This window comes from Danio rerio, chromosome 15 (genome assembly GCF_052040795.2).
Source record: "Danio rerio strain M-AB ecotype USA chromosome 15, GRCz13ab, whole genome shotgun sequence".
NCBI classification, from domain to species: Eukaryota; Metazoa; Chordata; class Actinopteri; order Cypriniformes; family Danionidae; genus Danio; species Danio rerio.
Window position 1 is genome coordinate 20980181 of NC_141035.1, and position 24712 is coordinate 21004892.

At 36.5% G+C, this 24712-nt stretch overlaps 2 protein-coding genes and 1 long non-coding RNA gene across 11 annotated transcripts in view; 1 reads left to right on the top strand and 2 right to left on the bottom strand.

The window, feature by feature from the left end:
- Positions 1–24712, bottom strand: part of LOC147840601 (uncharacterized) — a 570564-nt gene that overhangs the window by 64471 nt on the left and 481381 nt on the right. The gene's annotated exons all lie outside the window — the stretch shown is intronic.
- zbtb16b (zinc finger and BTB domain containing 16b) overlaps positions 1–24712 on the bottom strand; it is a 105651-nt gene that overhangs the window by 64471 nt on the left and 16468 nt on the right. For all 8 annotated transcript variants that reach the window (XR_015509295.1, XR_015509294.1, XR_015509293.1 and 5 more), the window contains exon 3: positions 7493–7590. Coding sequence is in view for 1 of the 8 variants with exons in the window: in XM_087283988.1 (XP_087140114.1) it covers positions 7493–7590 (98 nt within the window). In the remaining 7 variants the exon portion in view is untranslated. The remainder of the gene's footprint in view (positions 1–7492; positions 7591–24712) is intronic.
- On the top strand, positions 2522–7499 carry LOC147840602 (uncharacterized). 2 transcript variants are annotated; one of them, XR_015509344.1, is made up of 3 exons: positions 2522–3562; positions 4073–4854; positions 4915–7499. It is a non-coding gene; the product is annotated as an uncharacterized LOC147840602 (long non-coding RNA). The 2 variants fall into 2 exon arrangements; XR_015509345.1 differs by having other exon boundaries at positions 4115–4854.

The window sequence follows — 24712 nt, forward strand, 5'->3', positions numbered from 1 at the left end:
ACAAGACCTCAAAACAGAGAAGAAGACGCCGTCTTTGGTTCACCACACATGGCTTGGACACAATATCCACCAAGCATGGCTTCTGCTAGCAAGATTATACTATTCCAATTCAGACTTCCATAATAGTAATAAAAAAAAATCTATAAAATCCAACTGTATAAGGACCTTCGGCTCATCAAGTATCTATTTTCACTCAGCTGGCCTGAAATGGCTTTATTATGACTCATTAAAGCACCCACAAGCTTCGTCAAGTCAGCCAGCTAGCACCTAAAATTAGCCTCTTTCCACACACACTTTCTTCTCATTCCTTCTGGACGACGACCAAAGCCCTTTAAAGTTTAAAAACGCACTCATTTACAGAATCATTACAAACCGCGCTCAAAAAACTACTTTGATGCTGTGACTCATCAGCGCCAGCGTAAATACTGCCTCGGAGAACATTTCCGATGCGCATGAACGAAAGTGCTAGTGTTTTCTCTTTATTATTGTCTTATTAGTGAAGGCTACTGGCTACCTTTCAGATACCTACACCCCTACAGTCTCAAAACCTAGTCAGGAGTCTATCTAGGCAACGTCACGTGTCTAATTTGTGGTGTTTTGATGCAGGATTCTCTCGCACACATTTCTATTTAGAAACCAAGAAGCAAATCCCACGTTCAATAGGCTTGTGTTCTGTTTCAGACAGCACATTGTGCACTGTACTACTCGTGAAAAACAGCTCAAACAGCCTCCAGACTGGCTGCAATCACCCTCCATCAAAACACTTTGTCTGGCATACAAAAATAAGATTCAATCTCGTGCTGAATACCAAATTAGAGCATTAGAAAACAAGGGCTTCTGCTACTTGGCAACCGTCAGGATGTAAAGCAGCAAAAATCCAATGATGGGCCTGAAGATCTAGGGCTTTAATGTGCTATAAAGACTGAATTAGTTTTTTTTTTTTATTATTATTATTTAGTTTTCATTCCCCCTCCCCATTTTCACTCACTTGCAAATTAAAGACTCAGGTTAACGAGCATAAATTGCAACTGTTAGGACATCACCTCTAAAAACACATTATTTATCTTGTAATTTGCAAGAGTTAGTTCAATATAATAGGTCGCGAAGGAAAACAATCATTAAATAATGGAGGCACAAAGGTCATAATATTGAAGCAGCTTTAAATATAAACATAGCACGGAGGGTTTAATGCTTGTTATAAACAGCCTTCTGTCAACCTCTGTGACAAAGTATGAAGAAAGGTGATTTATTAGTATGCTGACATCCACTGGTCGATGAGGTATGAGTGGTTAAATCCACCCGATAGAGGCCAATGGAGAAACAGAATGCATTTTCCATGGTTAAATATGAATAAAATGTTTTATTTATAATAAATATTTAGCTTCCTTTTTGTTCTCCAATATAATATAATATAATATAATATAATATAATATAATATAATATAATATAATATAATATAATATAATATAATATAATATAATATAAAAATAAAATAATATAAATAATATAATATAAATTAATATAAAATAAAATAATATGATATAAAAACAAAATAATATAATATGATATAAAAATAAAATAATATAACATAATATAATATAAAATTATATCATTTAAATTAAATTATATCATATAACAATATGTAATATATATTACATATAAATAAAAATATTACAACTAAATATTATATTTTTGATAAATAAAACTGAAAGTGACTAAATTGATTGTTTTACAAGTAAATTTGTCTTTACAGTATGTCATAAAACTAAATTAAGTATTATGTTTTCTGCAAATGAAACAGATAGTAATAGGGTTGGAGATATTACATAAAATAAAATAATAAAATAATTTGTAAATTAATATAAATTATTAATATAAAGAAAATATTTTAAAATAAATGTTTTCTGTCAACAAAACCTTCAGTAACAGGGTTAAAAACATTGCCAAAAAGAAAGAAACTAAAATTAGCATTATTGTAAATAAAACTGCTAGTAACAAAGAAAATCAATTTTCTATCAGTAACAGTACCTAACATATCCAGAAACAGGTTTAAATATTATCCCTGAGTGCAATAACGAAGGAAATTAGGTCAGTGTATTTACCTGGGTGTCACAATTGTAATAAATGTAACTAAATATTATTATGCATTCATTCATTCATTCATTTCCTTTAGGGCTTAGTCCTTATATTAATCAGGGGTCGCCACAGCGGATGCCCTTTCAGCCGCAACCCAAGACTGGGAAACACCTGTACACTCTTGCATTCACACACATGCACTACGGCCAATTTCAATTGATCTATACCCGCATGTCATTGGACTGTGGGGGAAACCCAAGCACCCGGAGGAAACCCATGTGAACATGGAAAGAACATGCAAACTGCATTTCTAAAGACAGAAATGCCAACTGACCCAGTCAGGGACCTTTTTGCTGTGAGGCGATTGTGCTACCCACTGCACTGCATGACACCCTATTATTATACAACACATTTTTATATTTTTTAAATAAATTTTTTTATTATTGAAAACATTTTACTTGTATGATTGTAAAAATGGAGGAATTTAAGTTGGCTTATTTAATTGCTTGTGACAAAATTAAAGAAAACTTTATTAAATATTAAGTTAAAACTGGCGAGGTTGAAAACAAAAATGCAATTATTTCACTAACATGTAATTGTCAAAATTTTAAGGCAGTTCAGTGAACACATCAAATAATTATTACGAATTCCATATGAATTCAAAACACAAAAGTAAAAAAATGACATACAATTTTGTATATTTCAATTCCTCTGAGGCAGAACTGGCCAAAATCCCCAATTTAAGTGGAAAAATATAGTCCTCAGAGCAGCTACTTCTCATGCCAAATCCATTGTCATCTGGAACAAATACAGCACATGCTAAGTGACAGTGCACAGTATTGTCAGAAAGTGTCAGATCAGGCATGTGAGCACATGTACTGTAGCAGAGAGTTCGAGCGGAGCGCAGACGTCTGCTCCATCCTCTCCTGTCTGCCTCCGAGGGCCCGTGGCCGACATTTCTGTTTTCTTTCTTGCATTTTTGTTTTATTTAGGACTCCGCCAGCGTCCTCCCTCCACCCCGCCGCTCGCTCTATTTCGGAGAGCAGTGGCTTGGAGAGCAGTCAAGTTTGATTAATTTTGGGATTTGGGTACAGTATGTTCCTGGACACACATCTGCGAGCAATCATAAATGCTCCAGAATGCTGGCAGAACATCCAGACCTGCCGGCAGCTGATGATGTCATCAGTGCGAGGGAAGAGCTGGCGCGCGGCCAGGCTCTGAGAGCAGGGCTTCTCCCAGCAAAAAAGAGAAAGACATTAAGAGAAAACATCTTGACAGCCCGAGCGCCGCACATGACGAATGTTCGATCTCGTTTGTGCTTCACGTCACACGCGAACAGGTGCATCGGCGGATTACCAGCAGATTAAATGTGGGAGTCGCTGAATATTGTTGCCAGTGTTTATGATATTGATTTATAACAGATTAAGAGGTTCAGATTTGGAAGGGGAGGAAAAAAAAATATAATAAAGCTCTTCCTCTTGCTTTTGTAAACACACACACACACACACACACACACACACACACACACACAAAAAGAAACAGATGGAGATATCTGGCAGGTGTTTTTGGATGGGGATGGAGATATAGAAGAAGAGTATGTGTGTGTGTGTGTGTGTGTGTGTGTGTGTGTGTGTGTGTGTGTGTGTGTGTGTGTGTGTGTGTGTGTATTCGACTTAATTAAATATCAATATCAAATATCAATACTTAAACTGACTTCATTTTTTTTTTGTTCCTTTTACTACTGGGAATCTACTTCAATTAAAATATATATTTAATTTCTAAAATATATTTGTATATATGTTAAGATGTGAATTAAACATAGCACAGATAAAAAAAAAACAGCCAGATGGAGAATGAGACATAAAAGAGAGGGAGATTTTCGGTTCATTTGGAGAAGAGTGCTGTCAGAATCTTGACAAAAATGTGAGCTGATAAAGTCAAGTGAGGTGGGCTTCACAAACCCTCCAGAGAGACGACCAGAGACTTAATCAGACAGATGGACACACACTCACACACACATGCACACATACACACACAGACACGCACGTGCTCCTGCCAGTTTGAGTGCATTTCCCCTCCACTTGAAACAGGACATTCCCCTCTAAAGCACAGTTTATTGTGGGCAACTACTGGATTTAACATGCATCAGTCACATTCTAGGATTCCTGATTCTCAAGCTGGTTTACAAGTTTGAATTCCACCATTTTTACACAAACAAACAAACAAACAAACAAACAAACAAACAAACAAACAAACAAACAAACAAACACAAAAAAAAAACAAGCAAGCGAGCAAGCAGACAGACAGACAGACAATAAATCCAATAAATGCTTTTTAATGTTGGTATTACTTCAACTAACACAGGCAAGATTTACTTATTAGATGATATTTTAATATAATTTGTTCCCCACTAAAATGTTTACAATAAATACTAATAGGCCAATATTTATTGGCAAGACAACTGTCAAATTTTGGCATAAATGTGCAGATTTTTTTCCTCTCGAAATGTTTTGGTAATAAATAATGATAGATTGATATGCATTGTCTAGACTGATTATTATTATTATGCTTAAAAAAAGAAAATCTTATTTATTTTGGTGCTTTTCGCTTTAACTTAGTTGATGATTGACTGTAAAGCTTGTTTGGCATGCTGTCCCAGGAGAGAGCCCTGAGCTCATAAGATCCTCGAACCCGTGGTTCTCTCCCATTTGCAAGGCGAGAGTTAGAGCTCAGGTAGATCTCGAGAACTCCCCTGCTTTAGTAGCTAATGAACAGATAGTATTGCTCTAAAGAGATAACTACTAACAGGAGCATGTCTTTGGTGCCGATTTGGATTAGTCAATTAATTTAAGTGGTATGTTTTTGGACGGTCGGAGGTAACCGGGGAACCCGGGGGAAAACCCACGTGAGCACAGGGAGAACGTGTAAACTCCGCACAAAAACATCGGCTGGCTTGGTAAGGACTAGAAAGAGTGACGTTCTTGCTGTGAGGCAACAGTGCTAACCACTGGGCAACCATGCCACCTATCTAGGAAAGAAGGAGTAGTAGGGGTGTAAGGGGGGATTCATCAAAACGTAGATGGCTGTTATATGGAACTTAGGGCATTTATAGTGGCTTAGGAATCGTCTGATTTGTAATGATTGAATGCAGGACCAGCCGTTAGCACTTGATCCTCTTGAAATTAGTTTACAAATAAACTTCACATGATAGGACATAGCCATAGCTGTATGTCAGCATATTGCCCATTAGGCTATCGGTGCCAACAGACTGATTATTGTTATTATGCACATAATTAAGGCATATATAAGTTAGGGGCAACCTTTATTTAATATTAATAAATGGGAAATGACAGATATATATCAGTGCTTCCCACAGGTTTGAAATATACTTGCGGTGGTAGCCGAATTGAAACACATTTACCCAGATCACATAAATTGTAACTTTGACAATTAATAATTAACAATGAATAATTACATTTTTAACAATAATTTTATTTATTATACACTGTTTCTTTTCAATGGGTGAAAGTAAAAAAAAGACGTCCACAATTTCTCTTACGTTTATGCTATTCAGAAGCCATGTGCACCCACTGACAGGTCAAATCTGCTTCTCTTTTTCTTTCAAGTTTAAAGCAAACTTAAATGCCAATGCATTTTAGATTTGTATATAAAACAGCCTATGTAATATATTAACATTATCAAATTATTAAAATAATCAGCAAAATGGGAAATAAATGCAGAAAAAATTATAAAAACAGACAATATCTCTTAAAATGATCGTAATTACAAGATTCAAACCTGAAAGCAAATGTGTTGAATAACCATTACTAATGGTGTACATATATTTTGAAGCCAGTTTAGAACAGTTTTGTTCATTTATTTCTCTTTGAGTAAATAGTAAAGTTTTTCTGAGTCATTTAGATAAATTTAAATAAATAATTATTTATTGCTTCTCTCGCACTCGCGGTCAGTTGCAAAGCCAAGGGAAAGTAGGCTTAAGTAAAAAAAAGTGATGCAAAAATGCATACGAGCTTTAGAAAGTGAAAGCAAAAGTTAAATCCTGGACATTTTACTATATTTAAACCTGGCTGGATGAATTTTCCCAAAGATCCAAAAAGGCACATCTCTGTTGGTCTGCAGAGCACGCGAGACTGTCTGTGGGAGTGCTGACAGGTCTCGTGCACACAAAACCAAACAGGTAAATGGGAAAAGATTTTCCTCTACTTAATCAATTGTGAATGTTTGGTTATTGTGCAGATACAAAAAAAAAAAGGAAAGGATATTAATAACAGTAGAAAAGATTCAGTGTCACTAAATATACTTGGGCATCCGTTAATATACCTGGGCCCAACTGAACTCTACATGTGAAAGCACTGTATATATTTTATTTTCTGGCTACTATTGTATTTATTTATGGAATGTATGCATCTGTATATTTGTGCACGTCTTCGCAATAAATAGATGGTATTTTAATAATTAACATCTTTTTTCTGAGCAAATATTGTGTTTATTTATCATATATAAGCTGGGATCAATGTTTCCCTATTATAGAATTTTTTATCAAATAAAGAAGCCATGCTGAACAGAAGAGACTTCTTTCAAGACAACAAAAAATATTGTTTCCAAACTTCTAACTGGTAGTGCTAAAAGTTATAGAGAATAAGACAATAAAAAAGCAACGTCGGTCAACCGCACAGCACACGCTGTAAAGCAAAACCCGAAAGGGAAAAATCTTAAAAAGGGAGCTACAATAAAAAACAGGAAGACAGCTGAACGACACAAGCCAAAAGCACATTGTTTCAGTGCTACACTTCACTTCTGCAGTCTGCGTCTGGTTTATTTTATGTCTACGGTTATGCAACAGACCCCTTTGATAACCAAAATGCGACGGCAAAAGTTCGAAGTTAATAGCACACATCGGCACGAAACAATACCACACGCTTACATAACACGCAACAGCATCATTTCAACATGATCGTTTAATTATGGCTTTGAATGTGCATAAACAACTGGATCCATCCCTCCCTTAAGTGTGTTTGTGTCCTACACCTCCTCCTTACAATGGTTGAAAAAACCAAGCTGGCAATATACACTGTACGTACTGTACTAATAACATGGCAAAGTGCCCAGACTGGACCTCTGCCAGGCTTGAAATGTAACAATTGAGATGCATTTGAGAGTGGAAGGGGAATTGGGAAGACGGGGATAACCAAACACTGCGTCACCCATGCACACAAGTGCAATGTTCCATCTGTTACAGCAGGTTAAGCGTGCGGTACATGCTGGACAAACACAGGGCAGCAGGGCTTGACACTTGTTGCCCAACAGTGATCACATATCACTTGTGCAATGGCACTGTAACCTGTGTTTTCATCCTTATCGGCTACTGTGTTTGTGTGTGACCGCAGTGTTTTACCTGAATGAGACAGCATGTGCATTCTCAGCCGTAAACTGTCCAGAAACTGCTTTCCGCAGAACTCACAGCCAAAGGTCTTCACTCCGCCGTGAAGTTTCCTGCGAATGAAATTAAGAATGAGAAACTCAACAGGTGCACACTATGAGAGGGTCAAAACTTGATCTCAAATTTACAGGTAATGTGGGCTTTTACTAAACGAGTTTATCAATGTGTAAATAGTTGCTTGTTAAAATAGTCATTTCTACATCACCAGTGTGAACAAACAGAATAATTTAAAATTTTATTGTTCTCAAACATATTTCAAACGCTCCTCTTACTCTGCCATTGGTTGAACAGATAGCCACACCTTCAAAACTGACACAACAGGTCTTCTCAGGAAGACTGACTAACTTTTCTTTAGAATATTAAGCAATTCTAGCAATTCTAATAAAGCAATTCTAATAATGAACAAGTAATAATATATATATATTCGATTGGTGTATAGTTTGTTAGGATATGTGGATATAGGGCTTGGCAATATTGCATTATTATATTGCATTATTATTATATTGCATATTGCATATGTTTCATATAATGAAACATATAATGAACTAATGTTTCATATAATTCGATATTTATAATTATTGAATATTTTTTAACAATCCATTTAGAAATATATGGATTTTTGTATTTAATCACTTCATTTTAATTGACCAACATTACTAAGGCAAATATTTTTAATAGTCAAAAATAAAAATATTTTCAACAATCTGCAGGCTGTCAATAATAATAATACAGTAAACCTCAAACTCTGTAGACAAATCAAATTATGATAATCAAAGCTGAGCTTTTAAAATAAAGAAACCAAGCATCATTTTTCAAATACACACTGCAACATTACAAATTGTGAATTTCAATGACAACATTATACCCTGTGCTAAAAAATCTTTCAGATGGGGAACTGGTGGATGGGATGCACAAGAAAAGAAACCAAAAAGCCACTCTGGTGACATCCTTGCATCCTTTTTCTTTACAATGTCCTCACTGCTGCTATACAAAACTCGTTTTCACATGTGGTCTGACTCGTAACTGTATGATCATCAACCGTTTTCTCAGAGGATGACAAATGGTCAAACCCCTGCTGCAGCTCAGATGCAAGTTTATGGAAAAAAGTAAAAAGCGCTGCAGTGTTTGGATGTGCTGTGTTCGCCTAAGGTAATTAGTCTGCCGTTACTGAAATGTGTAAATTCCATACAAAGCGTGAAGCAGATTGGTTAGTTCTATTTATATGAATCATGGTGCACTCTCTGCATTTGGAAAAGTTCAGATGTTTTTTAATTAGGTGTACTTGGAAAATGTGTGTGCGTCTCGTGTGTGCTGCTTGCAAGTCATGTCTGTGTCATGCAAGTTTACACCCTGTTTACACAAATTTACACCCTAAGCTTATTGGCATTCTGTGCAAGGAGTGCACTTAAGGCTGATTTATACTTTTACGTCAAACGCCAGCGTATGCTACGGCGCTGATGCATAGCCCTTGCCTGACGTGCACCTCTCAAAAATTGTGACTACACGTCGCAACAACGCGTAGCGCAAGCTCTGTGATTGGTCGGCTTGGTAGCGCTGACGAGTTTGGGTGGGACCGAGAGCCGCGCGAATGGCGCGAGCGATTGTTTACAAATGTGGAGTCCCGTGAAGGAGCTCCGGATGGAAAGTTTTGTTCTGTGTTTACCTCATAGTTAAAGTTGTTGCACGTCCGCCGGTTCCTGCCTCAAAATGAGCGAGTTTGAGTCACTTGTACATTCAGGAAGTGTTCAGGAAAAGCAAAACAGAAGCAAAGAAACTCAACAAAGAGGAACATTTACACCTCACTGCCAACTAGCGTTTCGGAAGTGTTAATGCAGACCAACAGAGACAGCGCGCAGAAGTATAAATGCACAGCTGTGCGCGTTGCCTGCGCCGTGAGTTACGCCGGTCACTTGACGCAAGAGTATAAACCAGGCTTTAGTAGGCACTTTTTAATAAAACTATAGCCTTCATACCAAAACTTCATACCAAACTTTTTTTTAATAGTTAATGAAAAAAGTGTTCGGTCAATAAATATCAAAACAGATTTTATTACCCACACAGTAAAAATAAAAAAATGGCCATGATTTCAACAGTAAAAAACTGTAAAAATGCTACAGTAAAAATCTGTAACCTGGTTAACAGTATGTTTCTTTAATATATACAGCGAATAACCGTAAACTGACTTTCCCAGATCTCCCTGCGTGGCACATCACTTTTTATGCTTTATGTTGACATTACTATGGATCTTTTTATTTGTTTTCCCATCAGTTATGTACATTAGATATTTTTGCTACATCTAATGTTGATAAACAATGTTTATTTCATGACTTTAATTTTATGCATGTTACCATACTGGTGTTTAGTAGCTGTGTGAATGACACTGAGCACCTTCTATACACTGATACACTTCTCTGCTTGTGGGAAACGTTGTTTGTAATGAGCATCGGTTCATTATGTAACTTTCTCATCACCACCTGCATATGGCTGTGTTAACATGTCTATCTGTGAAACCAAAGATGTGTAGATGTGGGTAATTCAAAATACAGAAATATTGTGTCTGTAAATTAATGAAATACAGTAGTTTACTGTATTTTTAACGGTAAAATACTGGCAACCACAGCTGCCATTTTTTCCCGTTAATTTTACGGATTTATTTTTTTACAGTGCAGCCCTACAGTTTGTGGATTTTTGAATAAAATCCAGATTACGTTCTCAGCATTGCATTTTAACAATAAACAAATAAGTTTTGATATATTTACAGTAGGAATTTGACAAAATATCTTCATGGAACATGATCTTTATTAAACAGTCTAAAGATTTTTAATATACAAGAAAAATCCACAACTTTGACTTATTCAATTTATTTACGTATTTGCCAGTGCAACAAAAGACTGGTTTTATGGGCCAGGGTCAAAAATAATACTTTAACGGTGCGCTTTGGCCTTGCTTCTTTCTACTTTCACTGTATACAAATCAGCTTGAACATTCTCAAAATCATCACTTTGTGTGCATAGTGCAAGAAATTCATTTACTAAAATGAACCATTTCCTTCAATGATAAAAAAAAAAACACATTTTTATTTAGGAATGCAGCTTCATAAATCCACACTTGATATTCAAAACACGCCTGCGTCTGTGGCTCATAGTTTATTTTGATGATACTCTCGACAGGGTGCTGTGAAAGGTTTAGGGCACGTACTTCAAAGACTTCAGGCTCTCGAAATATTCATCAAGCAGGTCTGAATCAATTAGGGCTAATACAGCAAAAGCCGTTAATGAACTGAATAGCATATGCCATCATCCGATGCTTAAAATAAACCCAGACCTGGATTCAAGAAACGCAACCAGATTGTCTACAAACCAACGCAGAGCTATGAAATATTTACCGTCCAGACGTAGTGACCCGGTGGCTTGAGAGAAAACATTTATGGCTTGGTTTTATCAAAAATTAAACATGCCTCAGAGAAAGGGTACACAAAGAGCCTGAACAAATATATACACTCCATTTCAATGAAGTAGCCGCGAGTGAAGCGTAGGGCCAAAAAAACACCCGTCAGAGTCAAACATGCAGATTGTCCGTTCAATCTGTCCTCTCACTCTAAATATTTGTTTTAATTAAACCGTATGAGATGCTCCTGAAATACCCGGCAGTTCGGTATGTTTAACTGAGTCACGCTGTACATATCAACGACTCGTCCCCCGCCCACCACTGTTCCCTTCTCTCGCCCGAGTCCTTTCATGTGAATTCCAGCCACACACACACACACAGACGCACCGTCGGCGCGTGCGCTGCATCAGCGAGCGAACCAGCCGCAGACGTAACCTTTATTCCTGCTATAGAGCCCTTAATTATCACCGCTCCGCAACCAGGGCGCTGCCAGACATGCACGGGCTCATTATGAACAGGGGCATATTATTTCACCTTGAAAAAAAAAAAAAAAAAGCTATTAAAGCCAACTCTCTCTACCACTAAAAGATTCATTCCAGGACATTCTTTTGAAGATCATTCAGAATAGTAAAAGTGAATTAGCTGCTAATTCCCATTCAAGTGTCAAATCAACACCCTCAGATAACGGTCATTTTACTTGCTGCTCAGGTCATGAGCCTTTTGGTCGAGGGCGCAGACGGAATGTGTGTTTAGCTGTTTCACAATCTGTAGCATCTGCTGCTTCGTCCCCCTTTGCAGCCACAACACAGGGTCTGAAATAGAGCGGCTGACAGAGCCCAGCCTCCTATAAACAATATCCACTCAACCGCAGTGGACACGCTGAGCACCGCTCTCGGCAGCCAACACACGCTATCTGCAGATTGGTGTGTTCCCTGGATAAACACTAGTGTTATCTAACTGAATGCTGCTTTTTGGGTTGAAAAGGAATATTATTGTGCAGCTAAGGTTTACAAACACTGTACAACGAATACTGAGGCTTATAAAAGGACTGCATTAATGCACTTGTAATTGTGGGCTTGCAGATTGTTGAAATTGCCTTGTGTATACATATATTTCTAAAGGTTTTAACATGCTAGCATTGTTGCTTTAATATACTAATAGTAATAGCAACTGTCCAATTGAATTCATAATAACACTGCTAAAACACTGTAACAGCTCTTTTGCAATGCATTTTATTTCAAGACGATTATTGTCAGAGGGAAAAATTCATGTAGTTTGTAAGATTTCTGTTGTTCTCTACTCAACGTTTATTCATCAGTAGAATACCTATGATGTCATATATCAATATAATGAGATCCAATTTCATTATTGGGGTGAACTACTTCTAAAACGGATTAAGACTCTAGTTAACTCACCAACTAGCCAATTGTGTATATCCCATATAAACACAGTTAATTCGTTTTTTTTTTATTTTTTTATTATATGCTTCATACACAACTGAATATTTACATTCATTGAGTAATTTTAGCAGAATGTTAATATAAGTTATCCTTACCAAATGTTGCCTTTTGGCTTTAAAGTGAATGTCATGCTGTTTCAAGCTATAATTTTTAACAGTATCGTTTTAATAAATGTATGATGCTGATGAGCAGCTTACTGAGGTTGACTGGTGTATTTATATAGATTTGTCTCTTTGTTTATCTATAGGCTACAGTATGCTTTGCTTTACTGTGAAATAGTAACTGTCACAACAGACTGACCTAATTCAATTCATAACACTCGTGCCATAGCCAAGAAAACGCCTGTTTCAATACAATCATTGTCAGCTCCAAAATAAATAAAATTGTATACGTTTCACTACATGTTGCTATTTGGATCTCTCCTTTTTGAGAGTTAAAAAGAGCTGAAAAGAGATCTTAAAGCTGACATACAGACTACATGACAAACTGGATGTTTATCAGATAAGGTGGGGAAAGTATATGGTATTTTTGGAAGAGGATGAATAATTTGTTTGTGGTATTTTTTGCTCTTTTTTTCTTTAGCTGATTGTATTTATTGGACTTATGATAGCAACTTGCATATAACTATATCTGACATGCTGTTAGGGTGAGGTAGGAAGAGGGGATGTTAAACTTATGGAAAGAGGGAATGACTTAAAGGGGACCTATTATTTTACATCATCTTGTAAAAAAAAAGGGGCATCAGTCTTTGAAACTGCCCCTTTGGATCTGCCGGTTTTGATCCAAATGGTGCTGTTTTGCTGACTGTCACTTTACATTCAAATTAGATAGTGCTCTTTTCAAAAGAGGGAAGAGCTATGGACTATTTCAATTTGGCGGTATCATTGTACCATGAACAGTTCCTGCTGTCATCAAACTATTTCAGAATTGTAACAAGGAGTGACAGCTGTCATTACAAATGTATTGATATGTGGAGCTTTCTGGATTCTTAGAAGCTATGGACATTAAAAACCTAAAACAGGAAATACATTAGGACCATTGATATTGTTTACATTCCTCAACATGGTCTATAATTGCCTATACATCAGCACAGTGGCAGATTCAAAACAGGACTAATGTTATCTCTGTGAAAAACTGCAAATGTCAAAAGTGACAGCTTAGAGATGGTAGTCTATTCAGACTAAAGTGTTAATTTTTGCATCCTAAAACTCAACATTTATAATGCCTTAGTCACAGGCATTACCTTCAGCAGGTGAGACCTGAAAACACTAATGGTGGAAAATTGCTTCTTACTCAGGGCTGCTTATGCAAACGAGGGAGAGATCATCCCTAATGGACAGGATTTCCTCTCTCCTATGACATGTACTTCAAGAGTTCACACTTAGCTGATGATTAATTATATAAGCTTGTTTGGCATGCTGTCCCGGGAGAGAGCCCTGAGCTCATGAGATCCTCGAGCCCAGGGCTCCCTCCCGTTGCAAGGCGGGAGGGGAGTTTGAGCTCAGGTAGATCTCGAGAACTCCCCTGCTGTAGCAAGTGAATGCTCTTGAAATTAATTACTAACTAGAAGTGTGTCTATGTTGATAATTTGAATTGTTCAATTGACTTAATTGCATGTTTTTAGGCGGTGGGAGGAAACCAGGGAACCTGAGGGAAACCCACGTGAGCACGGGGAGAAGTGCAAACTCCACACAGAAATGTCTGCTAGTTTTGGTAAAGCCAGGAACCAGAGACATTCTTGCTGTGAGGCGACAGTGCTAGGCACTGGGCCACCGTGTCACCCGTCTAAGAAGGAGGAGTAGGGGAGGAAGGGGGGACTCTTCAAAACGAAGATAGCAATGGAATAAACCCCAGGGTATTTATAGTAGTTTAGGAGTCATCTGATTGGATCCTAGTGAATTAGATAATGCGGGTCAGCTGCTAGCAATCATAAGCACGTGATCCTCTCGAAATTTGTTTATACATAAACTTCACAAAGTGAGAATGTCAATCAAAGTGTTTTTGCAGTGTTTTATAAGGTTTAATTATAAAAAAATAAAATAAAAAATAGAAATATACATGCTTTAGCATTAGAGGCTGGCTATGTTACAACTACAAACAACTTACAACTTTCTTTCTTGTGTTGGATGATAAAATATTTAATTGAAAAAAAGAGTGAAATATCAGGAACAACATACAGGTTTGTTGAGAAAATAATACATTTATGTTGAACTATTAGTATTGCATAGGGATGTAAAGATTTACCTGACTCTCGATTCAATACTATTTATGATACTAATCTCACAATACGATTTAGCCACAATTGTTTTTATTTAAGGTGAAGAGCCCTTTCATTTTTTCTTAAATGCTGCCCATGTTTTGCTAAATAATATATTTTCTGCCACAACTAACTAAAACTGTGACTGTGCTGGGATTTTACATTTTTAAAAATTAACATCAACATTTTTATGTTTTCTGGCATAAGCTGAGGTCTTGGCACATTAAAATGTCCCCAGCTAAAAAAAACCTCTTTAACTGGGGACTGAGATGGCTAATGCGAATGTGAAGAGAAAGCCTTTCCTAAATCAGGGAGCAGTGTGTACAGAGGTGGTCAATTGGTTCTCTGATCCAGGGGACTGGCCACAGGCTTAAAAAAAATGATTATACAATTACTAAATATATAGTAAAAAAAGAGACAGGAGTTGAACATGATTATGAATGTAAATAATTAATATTACTTGTATAATTATTTATTTTTAGTTTCAGTGTGATACACTTAAGAGGAGAAAATCTTGAACATTTCTAAACATTCAATAATAATAAGAAAATTATTAAAATATGCATAAAATGATTAAAAACATAGAGCGTAAAAATAATCTAATACCTGCTTCTGTAACAGAACAACTTTCTCTTTCAGTCTGAAAAACATCTTCACACTTTCGCTATGAAAACACTGATGCATCATGTGATCTTCGTATAGCACTCGTCGGAGCAAGCGCAATTGCATATCATTCAGTCTGCATGTTTGGATTATTAATATTGTGTTTGCATATATACGTCTGTGACAGTAGTTTATCACTGTGCTGATGGTTTATGTGCAACATATTCATTATATCCCAACTAATATCAGTTATTAGTTAAAAACTTCATATCTAAATGCTTCTAAAAATACCCACTCAAACATTTCCATTCCATCTAAACAAAGCAAATTGCCCAGCCATAATAGAGCACCTTTCACAACCCCCATTAATCTCATTCCCACTGTCCACTTGAAAGACACATAAGATTGAACAACACTGATCTGAGACGTGGAGAAATACCTGGTAAATGGAACAATGAGAGAAAAATCAATACTACTCGTCTCAATCCCAGTCAAAACAAACTGTCATTGTCAAAGCGAATCCCAACAGACGCAGACAGAAAACATCACAAAAATGTATTATTCTCATTTATACTGATATTCTCATTTACACTCATGTGCAAATACAAATAGCAACAATGAAATACTAAATCAAATCTGCGTTAAATGAACCTCAAACATGGAAATCGAGCCTCTGAAAGCACAAAGTGTTAAAACCTCAATCTTCTGGTTGACTTAAGTACACCTGCCCTGAACAAAACAGCTCAGACGAGGTTAGAGGAGAAAAAGCAATCTGTAAAGATGATGGTCCATTTGTCTCTACAGGCCACTGTTATACATTCCTATTAAAATGCAGGCATTAAAATGTCGACTTTCTGTAAGGAGACAAATTGTCGAGCTGTCTGTTTGAGACAGGGCAAGCGCTTGTGTTTCTGGAGTGGGCCACTGGAAGTGGCTTTGATTAATGGGAGGCCAGAGCTGAGCTGCTAGAGTATCTTTCCCACTGAGAGAGCAATTCAGGGGCTGATGTGTGCAATCGGATACTAGAGCACTGCCAAATTACCAATGAGGCGGCTTTAAAGGAAGTCTTCCCCAAAGCAGTGTGAGAAAACCGTATGAAGCATGAATGAGAAAACAGAAACACTTCACACAAACCCACAAACAAATGTCTGTTTCTCCAGAGACAGCGATCACATTGAAGTACAATGGTACTTTTAGGCAGTTTTATTGTAATTGTAGGCATTGCAGTACGATACGAGTATAAAGCAGGTAATAATAGTAAAGCACTTGTTTCGATAGTAAAGAGCTATACTTGTACATTTTATGTGAAGATTTAAGCACCGCTTAAGCAAAAGTTGGCACTAAAGTAGTACATTTACTGCCAGGGTGTTGCTGAATTATATTCCAAATCACAACATATCATTTGCCAGAACTTTAGTTATATAATTTATATTATTATTACAAGAGATTGTGCACTTTGTCATTTAAAGTGTCAGCAGTCATCGATAATGTAAACAGTGAGTTACATGGGTATGAAAACACAACATTTTCAAAACAGGTTTCAGTAAGTTACGTTTTTTAATACAGTTAACATTTTGCATTGACATGTCCGGTCAAACCATTTTTAAATTTTTTTTAAATGTCTAACTGCAGATTATTTTGTAAATGTGTAACAGTGTAGAAGTTACAGTGTAGAACATAGAAATGGCAAAGAAACTTTTGCTCTGTCAGCTAAACTGGATCTAAAAGCAGGTGCATTGCAAACCAAATCAAACTTGATAATGCTCGGTTTGTGAATGCTGACTGTATTTTGACAATGCTGTCAAAACACTCCTATACTTGTAATACAATGGCACTCAAATCAGTGGACTGTTACTTACATGCTTTAAAGGGCACCTATTTTACCCCTTTTTCAAGATTTTAGACAAGTCTTTCGTGTCTCTAGAATGTGTGTGTAAAGGTTCAAGTCAAAACACCCATCAGATTATTTATTATACCTTTAAGAATACTGGTTTTCCCTGCCCACCGTTCCCACATGCCTGTCTGAGTCTGCCTCAATCTCGGCTGCATGCATCAGATAAACAGCACAGTGACAGACATAAGCAGATCTCATACAACGTTTGTGAGAAATACTACAGTAAGAACTTACAATGTCGTTACAAAGTTCATGCACACACACAGTGCGCGCGTTTAACTTTGGTTTATATCATGTCTATAAGACGAGTAGGCCTTTAAAAATTCACATTTCTGAAGGTGAAGATTTTTGGATTTTCACTCTACTGTAGATACATTGTCTCAAAGAACTTTAAACAAGTAGTTTGACTTTCGTCCTTTTCTTTAATAATTCCTTAATGCTTAATTAGGTGTTTGGGTAAAGGTTTTTTGGCTATATTTTGCTTTGTATTACCTTGTTATATTTTGTTTTCTTTAATTTGTGAGTTAATATTATGCTTTGTTTCTGTATTTTCGATTGAATACCTAAGTTGTATAATTTTTTTATTGTTGTGAGATAGGAGATCATGCGATCCTGAAGTGTAAAAACACTGTCTGATAAAGAGCCATGTGCTCGAAACGTTACACGCTTTGTGTCAGCCTTTTATAATTCAATAAATATGCATTTTTGGAGCATTGGTGTTGCCGCCTTTTTAAATATGTATTTTGCACTTTTTGTGTTTTGGCCGAGCACCTAATAAAATGTGATGTGCGTGCTTTTGTACATTTTATCAATGTACAAAATAAACCTGATTTAACATCCACAAACCGGGATTGAATCGTCATCCTTTATAACTGTACTAACATGTGGGTGTGGTGATAAAGTCAGTAAAAATGCTGTAATTCATTAAAACATGCACTATTTAAAAAATGTTTTAAACTAGTAAAACTCATTCTTGATCACATTTGATGATGATTGATGATCACAGAGAGCTGAACAGATCTTTTAATCCCTTTGTGCATGTCCTGTCTTGTTGATATGATTATACACATTACTATGGAGACAATACGCGGCTGACAATCAATTTGGTGGGCGAGGAAAAACCACACTCCAACATCACGTTGTGGTGGGCCTCGAAATAAGAGGGATTTTGATCCTATTTTAACATCAGCAAATTTTAAAAAAGAGACATATTGTGTTTATATCACCTTAATATGACTGTGGACAAACTATACCTACACACAGATCTGTCCAAACTGCTTCAAAAAGATTTTCATCATAGGTGCTCTTTAAATGAGCTGCTCATTAAAAAACTGTTAATTCCATAATGAAGGTTAGAATGAAAGATTTAAAAAAATGAGCACATATATCAGCAAATTATATAGGTAAACCTTAAAAAAACATGTTAAAATAAAAACAACAACAATGTCATGACCCCTTTAAAACCATGTTTGCAAGTGGGTTCAGTGACATTCTTCCTTCGAAGGCAAGATAGTGAATCAGGAAAGATTCTTGGCAAATTGGGAAGTGTTCAATTTCCCCCGTGCAGTGGATGCTCAATGACCTGACGGCATTGTGTGAGCGAGGCCAGTGCCCTTATGACAGCACAAGTACATCCTCACAGCTGACTGTGCTTCCCTCAGGGTCTATTGAAAGATTGCTATTGGTAATTTCACAGAGACCTGTCTAGAAAGCTTCAAATGCTGTTGTGCAGCTCGGAAAATCTGCCAAATGTTGTCTGGGAACATGGTGTAACAACAGTGATGGTTGCTGTGGATAATTTACTATAATTTTGTACTGAAAAGTAGATTCTCATCGGAGAAACATATAAATCACGCCGTCTCAACAAATATTATCATTCTATTAAACTCAGTTTCCAGGTAAGGTTATGTGTCTCACACAAGGTCAATGTGACACTGCACAAACAAGAACCATGGCAGCGCTACAGTAACCAGTTATTTATTTTGTTCAGAACGTACCACTCAAATGGCCTTGATAGTACATTGAATCAATAACCTTTAAGCTTATCTGGGCAAAATCTTTACACGTCAAACATTTAATTTTAGAATTCACTCAGTGTACTGAAGTAGCTCTCATTTGACTTTAGTTTAAATTTATAATTTATTAACAGTTTAACTGTGAAGTGTTACTGGTAAACTATTTGATGTTAACACATTATTTTCTATCTATCTATCTATCTATCTATCTATCTATCTATCTATCTATCTATCTATCTATCTATCTATCTATCTATCTATCTATCTATCTATCTATCTATCTATCTATCTATCTATCTATCTGTCTGTCTGTCTGTCTGTCTGTCTGTCTGTCTGTCTGTCTGTCTGTCTGTCTGTCTGTCTGTCTGTCTGTCTGTCTGTCTGTCTGTCTATCTTTCTATTAGGGCTGTGAGATTTGAGGAAAATATCTAATTGTGATTTTTTAGTAGGTAGTTCTGTCACCTCACAGCAAGAAGGTCCCTGCTTCGAGCCTCGGCTGGGTCAGTTGGCGTTTCTGTGTGGAGTTTGTATGTTCTCCCTGCGTTCGTTTCCCCCACAAGTCCAAAGACATGCAGTACAGGTCAATTGGATAAGCTAGATTGTCCGTAGTTTATGAGTGTGAATGAGTGTATGTGTGTGTGTGTGGATGTTTCCCAGAGATGGGTATGAGATGAAAGGGTAGAGATGGAAGGGCATCCGCTGCGTAAAAACGTGCTGGATAAGTTGGCGGTTCATTCCGCAGTGGCAACCCCGGATTAATAAAGGGACTAAGCCGACAAGAAAATTAATGAATGATTGACTCAAGTAATGAAATGAGAACGTTTAGTTTTATATGGAAAGACCATTGAGCATTCACAAGTTTAGTTAATTTTGACTGACATAAGCAAATGATAATGTTATAAACAGCAGAGAGTTGTATGAAAGCAATTGATGCATGTCCAAAAGCATTGCAATATGTTGGAAGGAATGAGAAACTACTACTGTAATGTGCACAAATGATTAATTGTTTTGAGAAATGCATAAACTGCTGTGCAACTGTAGTGTTGCTAGAAATGCACCAAAGTGACTAAAAAAACTAACTTACTCCAACTTTTATTTAAAATTTTCTTTTAAATTTTTAGAAATTAAACACATTTTTTTTTTACTAGAGCAAACAGTAGTTAGCTATGACATCAGTTATCTCCTGGGGTCCGTTCTTCATACATGGATTACTCAGTTAGCTGGATTTGGATATTGACGATTTGACACGATCCACGATCGTTTCGTTCTTCAAAGCTGATCCGAGAGTTGTTGTCATAGCAACAGTTCTGCTAGGTCAAACCTGATTGGGAGCAGGTTCAATTCATATAAACAGGATTAGATCGGCTTAGTTCAAGCAAAGATAATACAGAAAGTATGTTCCGAATTCTGATATTTTCTTACAGTAGTACCGTAGTTATTTACACTTGGGAAAATGGTACATATTATTTAACTATATATATAAAGTTATAGTCATTAATAAAATAAAGTTATACATATTAATAAATCGTATGCAATCTGCAACTTCGAAATGAAAGTACAAAGACTGCCACCTGGTGGTGCAAAGAGAAAACTTATTGATATGAACTTTTTAGATCGCTTTAGTACAAATTGTGTATAATAGAAATGCACAATAGGTGACTTTTTAAAAAAAGCAATAATACATTTATGCAGTCATAAACATGTTTTGATAGTTAATATGCCAGTGATTTGATGCTTCACAAAAGTTGCAGACACATTTACCAATATCAAAATGCTTTTGTAAACAACCAGTTGTTCTTTACACCGATTAAAAAATGGCTACTATAATAAAGAAAATATTTTCTAAATGTAGAACTAAATACATTGATTTGCATTGAAATACATGATGAACACTCTTGACACATGAAAGTGTAAAGCCTGCAGCTCACAACAAATGTTGAAGGTTATTGCGTGTCATATTTAACTAACCGTTTACTGCTAATTTGATGTAATTTTGCTCACATGGATAATTGAATATTAATCAGATTATGTCATTACGCTGCTGTGCCGTCAGCCAATCATTGCATTGCTGATCATGATTTTGAGAATCGATAGATCTTTCCTTCACAACACACGCAGCGATCTCAGATCAGTTTATCCAGACATTTTAATCTGATTCGCAAACTTGTTTGAAGAACCAAATTAGCGAGAGATCAGTTATCAAGATTAAAAGATCCAGGATCGGCAAAATCATCTAAGATCATTTAAGCGAGGTACGAAGAACGAACCCCTAGTGCCTTGGTGATGTTTTTTCATATGGTGTAACAGCTGCAAACAACTCTGAAAATGTACTTTGCTGTTGTTTGCTACTATTGCAACAGTTTAAATCGTGATTGCGATTCGATTTTACAGCCCTACTTTCCTACTTTTACTATCTATCTATCTATCTATCTATCTATCTATCTATCTATCTATCTATCTATCTATCTATCTATCTATCTATCTATCTATCTATCTATCTATCTATCTATCTATCACAGAGAGAACACAAAATATATTATGCATATATGTAAATATCTTCAAGCATCCGTCAGTCATATATATATAAAGCTGTAAATAAATATCCATCCACCCATCTGTGTTTTCAGAGATTCACATTTAAATTGTTCATTGTTTTAGTATGCAGATTAAAATCTATATGTAATCTAGCTAACCAAAATGCACTCATCTGACAAAATCCACACCTCTCATTGGCCAGATGTTGTTGAACATAGTTCCTAAACTGTTTATCGATTGGTCAAAAATGAACTCCTGCAAGAAAACAAACCGGCAGACATAAAATGTTGCTTTTTACTATGAAGGGATGACTGCGCTGGCTAATTGTATCCCTGCTTTAGACAACCTATATATTTCAAGAATGAAGCACAACCGCGGCTGGAAAATGTTTTATTGCATCGCACATCACTTCAGGAGGAGGCATGAATCAATTTAGCTAAACTGTGACATGGTCATCTTGCAGTAATATTCCCAACAATCCATCAGGTAATGTTTTTCCCTCTCTCTCTCTCTGTTGGTGAAGCGCTGTCAACAAATATTTTTCCTCCATATCCCATAATGCACAGAGCATCGGCCTACGGCAGCTGGATTAGTCCAAAAGCCACAGTACTTTTTGTGGTAGGGTCTGTTTTAGTTCGGATCATATTCTCACCACAAACGAACCGCTCCAGGGTTCGTTTGAAAGCGTACCGAGACCACCTCTTCAAGCAGGTCTCGGACCGGTACACTTTTTTGGTCCCACAACTAGAAAAACAACTTTCTAGTACAGTTAGTAACTATAATCCAAAACAAAATTAGGTAGGTTGATGATGTTTGCCTGCCATTTTCTGTCTGAAACATGTCTGTGAACGTGCCTATCGCCTATAAGCCGTGACGTATGGAATCCTGTTTCCGTGTCCAAGACGCTACTAATTTGATTTGACAAATTTATGACCACTTTTTAGTCGTAACACGCATTAAAGTGAATTTTATATAAAAATTATGGTGTACACAACAGTCTCTAGACATGCTGCATCACAGACACCAATATTTCAACAATTTATAAAACTTTATCACGTTCTGGCAATCTAAAGTATTACATTGCTTCGTAAACATTTATTATTACCATTTGTTGAGTCAATACAGTTTGATAGAGCACTTGGACCCAGAAGCCGCTTCGCGTGACGTACACACTTAACAAGCGGATGATATAATCCTTCATGTGCAAACAACGTGTGCAGAGCTATGCATACATATTTTGACTGGCAGGTAGGACAGCTTATCATAATGCTCAGACTGAACATTTTGATTGGACGATCTTCACTTGGTCCTGCAGCTTTCACAGATTATTAAAATACATATAAATACATTTGGACCACTTAGCTTAATGACTGCTATCAACATGTGAAGAGACTTTCAACCAGTAGAACGAAAATGGTTCCTGCTTTCCTTCAAGCTTTAATATGCTGTAATGAAGAGCATGCATCTGTCCACGCTTAAACCCATGACTGCAAACACTTTCTAGACAAAGGGCTGGATGTTTGCCTCTTTCTCTCTGTGAGCCAACATGAGCACTGGCACAAGGGCCACATTACGCCAACTGTGTGGAATTAGTGTGAAATGCAGGCCAGCGGTCATCATCCAAACATTAAACTAACCTTTTACTTTGATCAGGAGTTTGGGTTACAAGGGCACAGACAGCAAAACATGCAGCTGAGCCAACCGAATCAAAGGTTTCAGAAGCATTGTTTGTATTTAGGCATGATAGCTGGAGTTTAGGAACTGTGACTAAAGTCAGTGTTTTCAGCTAAATCTCAGAGTCACCGATCAATAAGTCCCCAACCCCCAAGGCCAGAGCTACGCACACACTCAAACACACAAAAGAGGTTCTGAACACAAGAACAATGTGAGAAAGAGAAGAAGAAGAAAAAAAAAACACCCTCAGGGTGCCAAAGGTCAGAGGTTTGACCCGACCCTAAAGAGTTGACCTGTACAGCCATGATAAGAGCTGAAAGAGTCCTGTCTTTGCCTGATAGCAGGCTTTGGGGTGAAAAGATACTGGAGGGCTTAAAGTCTTGACCAACTGGATTCCAGAGGACAGAGGTTTAAAGATCACTGGGTGGCCATAGTCTTGTGGGACAGGAAGGGCTTGAAGCGCTAATGAAGCTTGACCAGGGCAACGCTCTCTGAAAACATATCATCTCCGGAGGCTGGGTTATCCATTAATGGGCTCAATGTGTTTTCTTTGGCCCCTTTTACACCGTGGATGCTTATAAATGTCATGCTAATCTTTCAGTAGTTTCATGATCCATTGCTAGAGCTATCTTTACAAATCTATTATAAGACGCATTTAATAGAGGCATTTAGACAAAATGTGAGCATAAATCTAAGAAAAAGTGATGAGGTTTATTCTTAAAATGTTTATTTGTGACAGTTTTGGCTTGACATTTTTCAATATAACAAAAAAAGATTTATGTGAGGCTATGTTAGCTGATTTCTTTATTTTATGTTAGCGTTAATTTAAAGTTTTAACAAGTGTTTTAATTTACATTTTATTAAAACAATCAGGCTTTTATTCACAGCTTGTTTTTAGCTTTTATTTGCAGTTAGGTACTTTTTCTTTTAGTTTTTTTTTTAGTTTTAATGTAAATACAGTGATTATTGAAATGTATATATATATATATATATATATATATATATATATATATATATATATATATATATATATATATATATATATATATATAAATAGTTTTAATTAGCAACTATAACAAATTATATTAAGGCTGCATCTAAAATCCCAGGGGCAAGGTATTCCAAGGCAAAACAAACCTCCAAAGGCTGCATTCCAAGGCAGGAAGGCATCAAGACATGTACAAATCCAGATTCTACTTCACTTCCCACCTCAGAAGGTACCTTCTTCTGATAAAAATTTGAGGGTAGCATAGATGTGTCATTTACTGCCTTTGATACCCCACAATTCTGTAAGTTCCATTACTTACAGTTAATTAAAAAAATAAAGTGTTTTTAAATGCTGTCATTTTG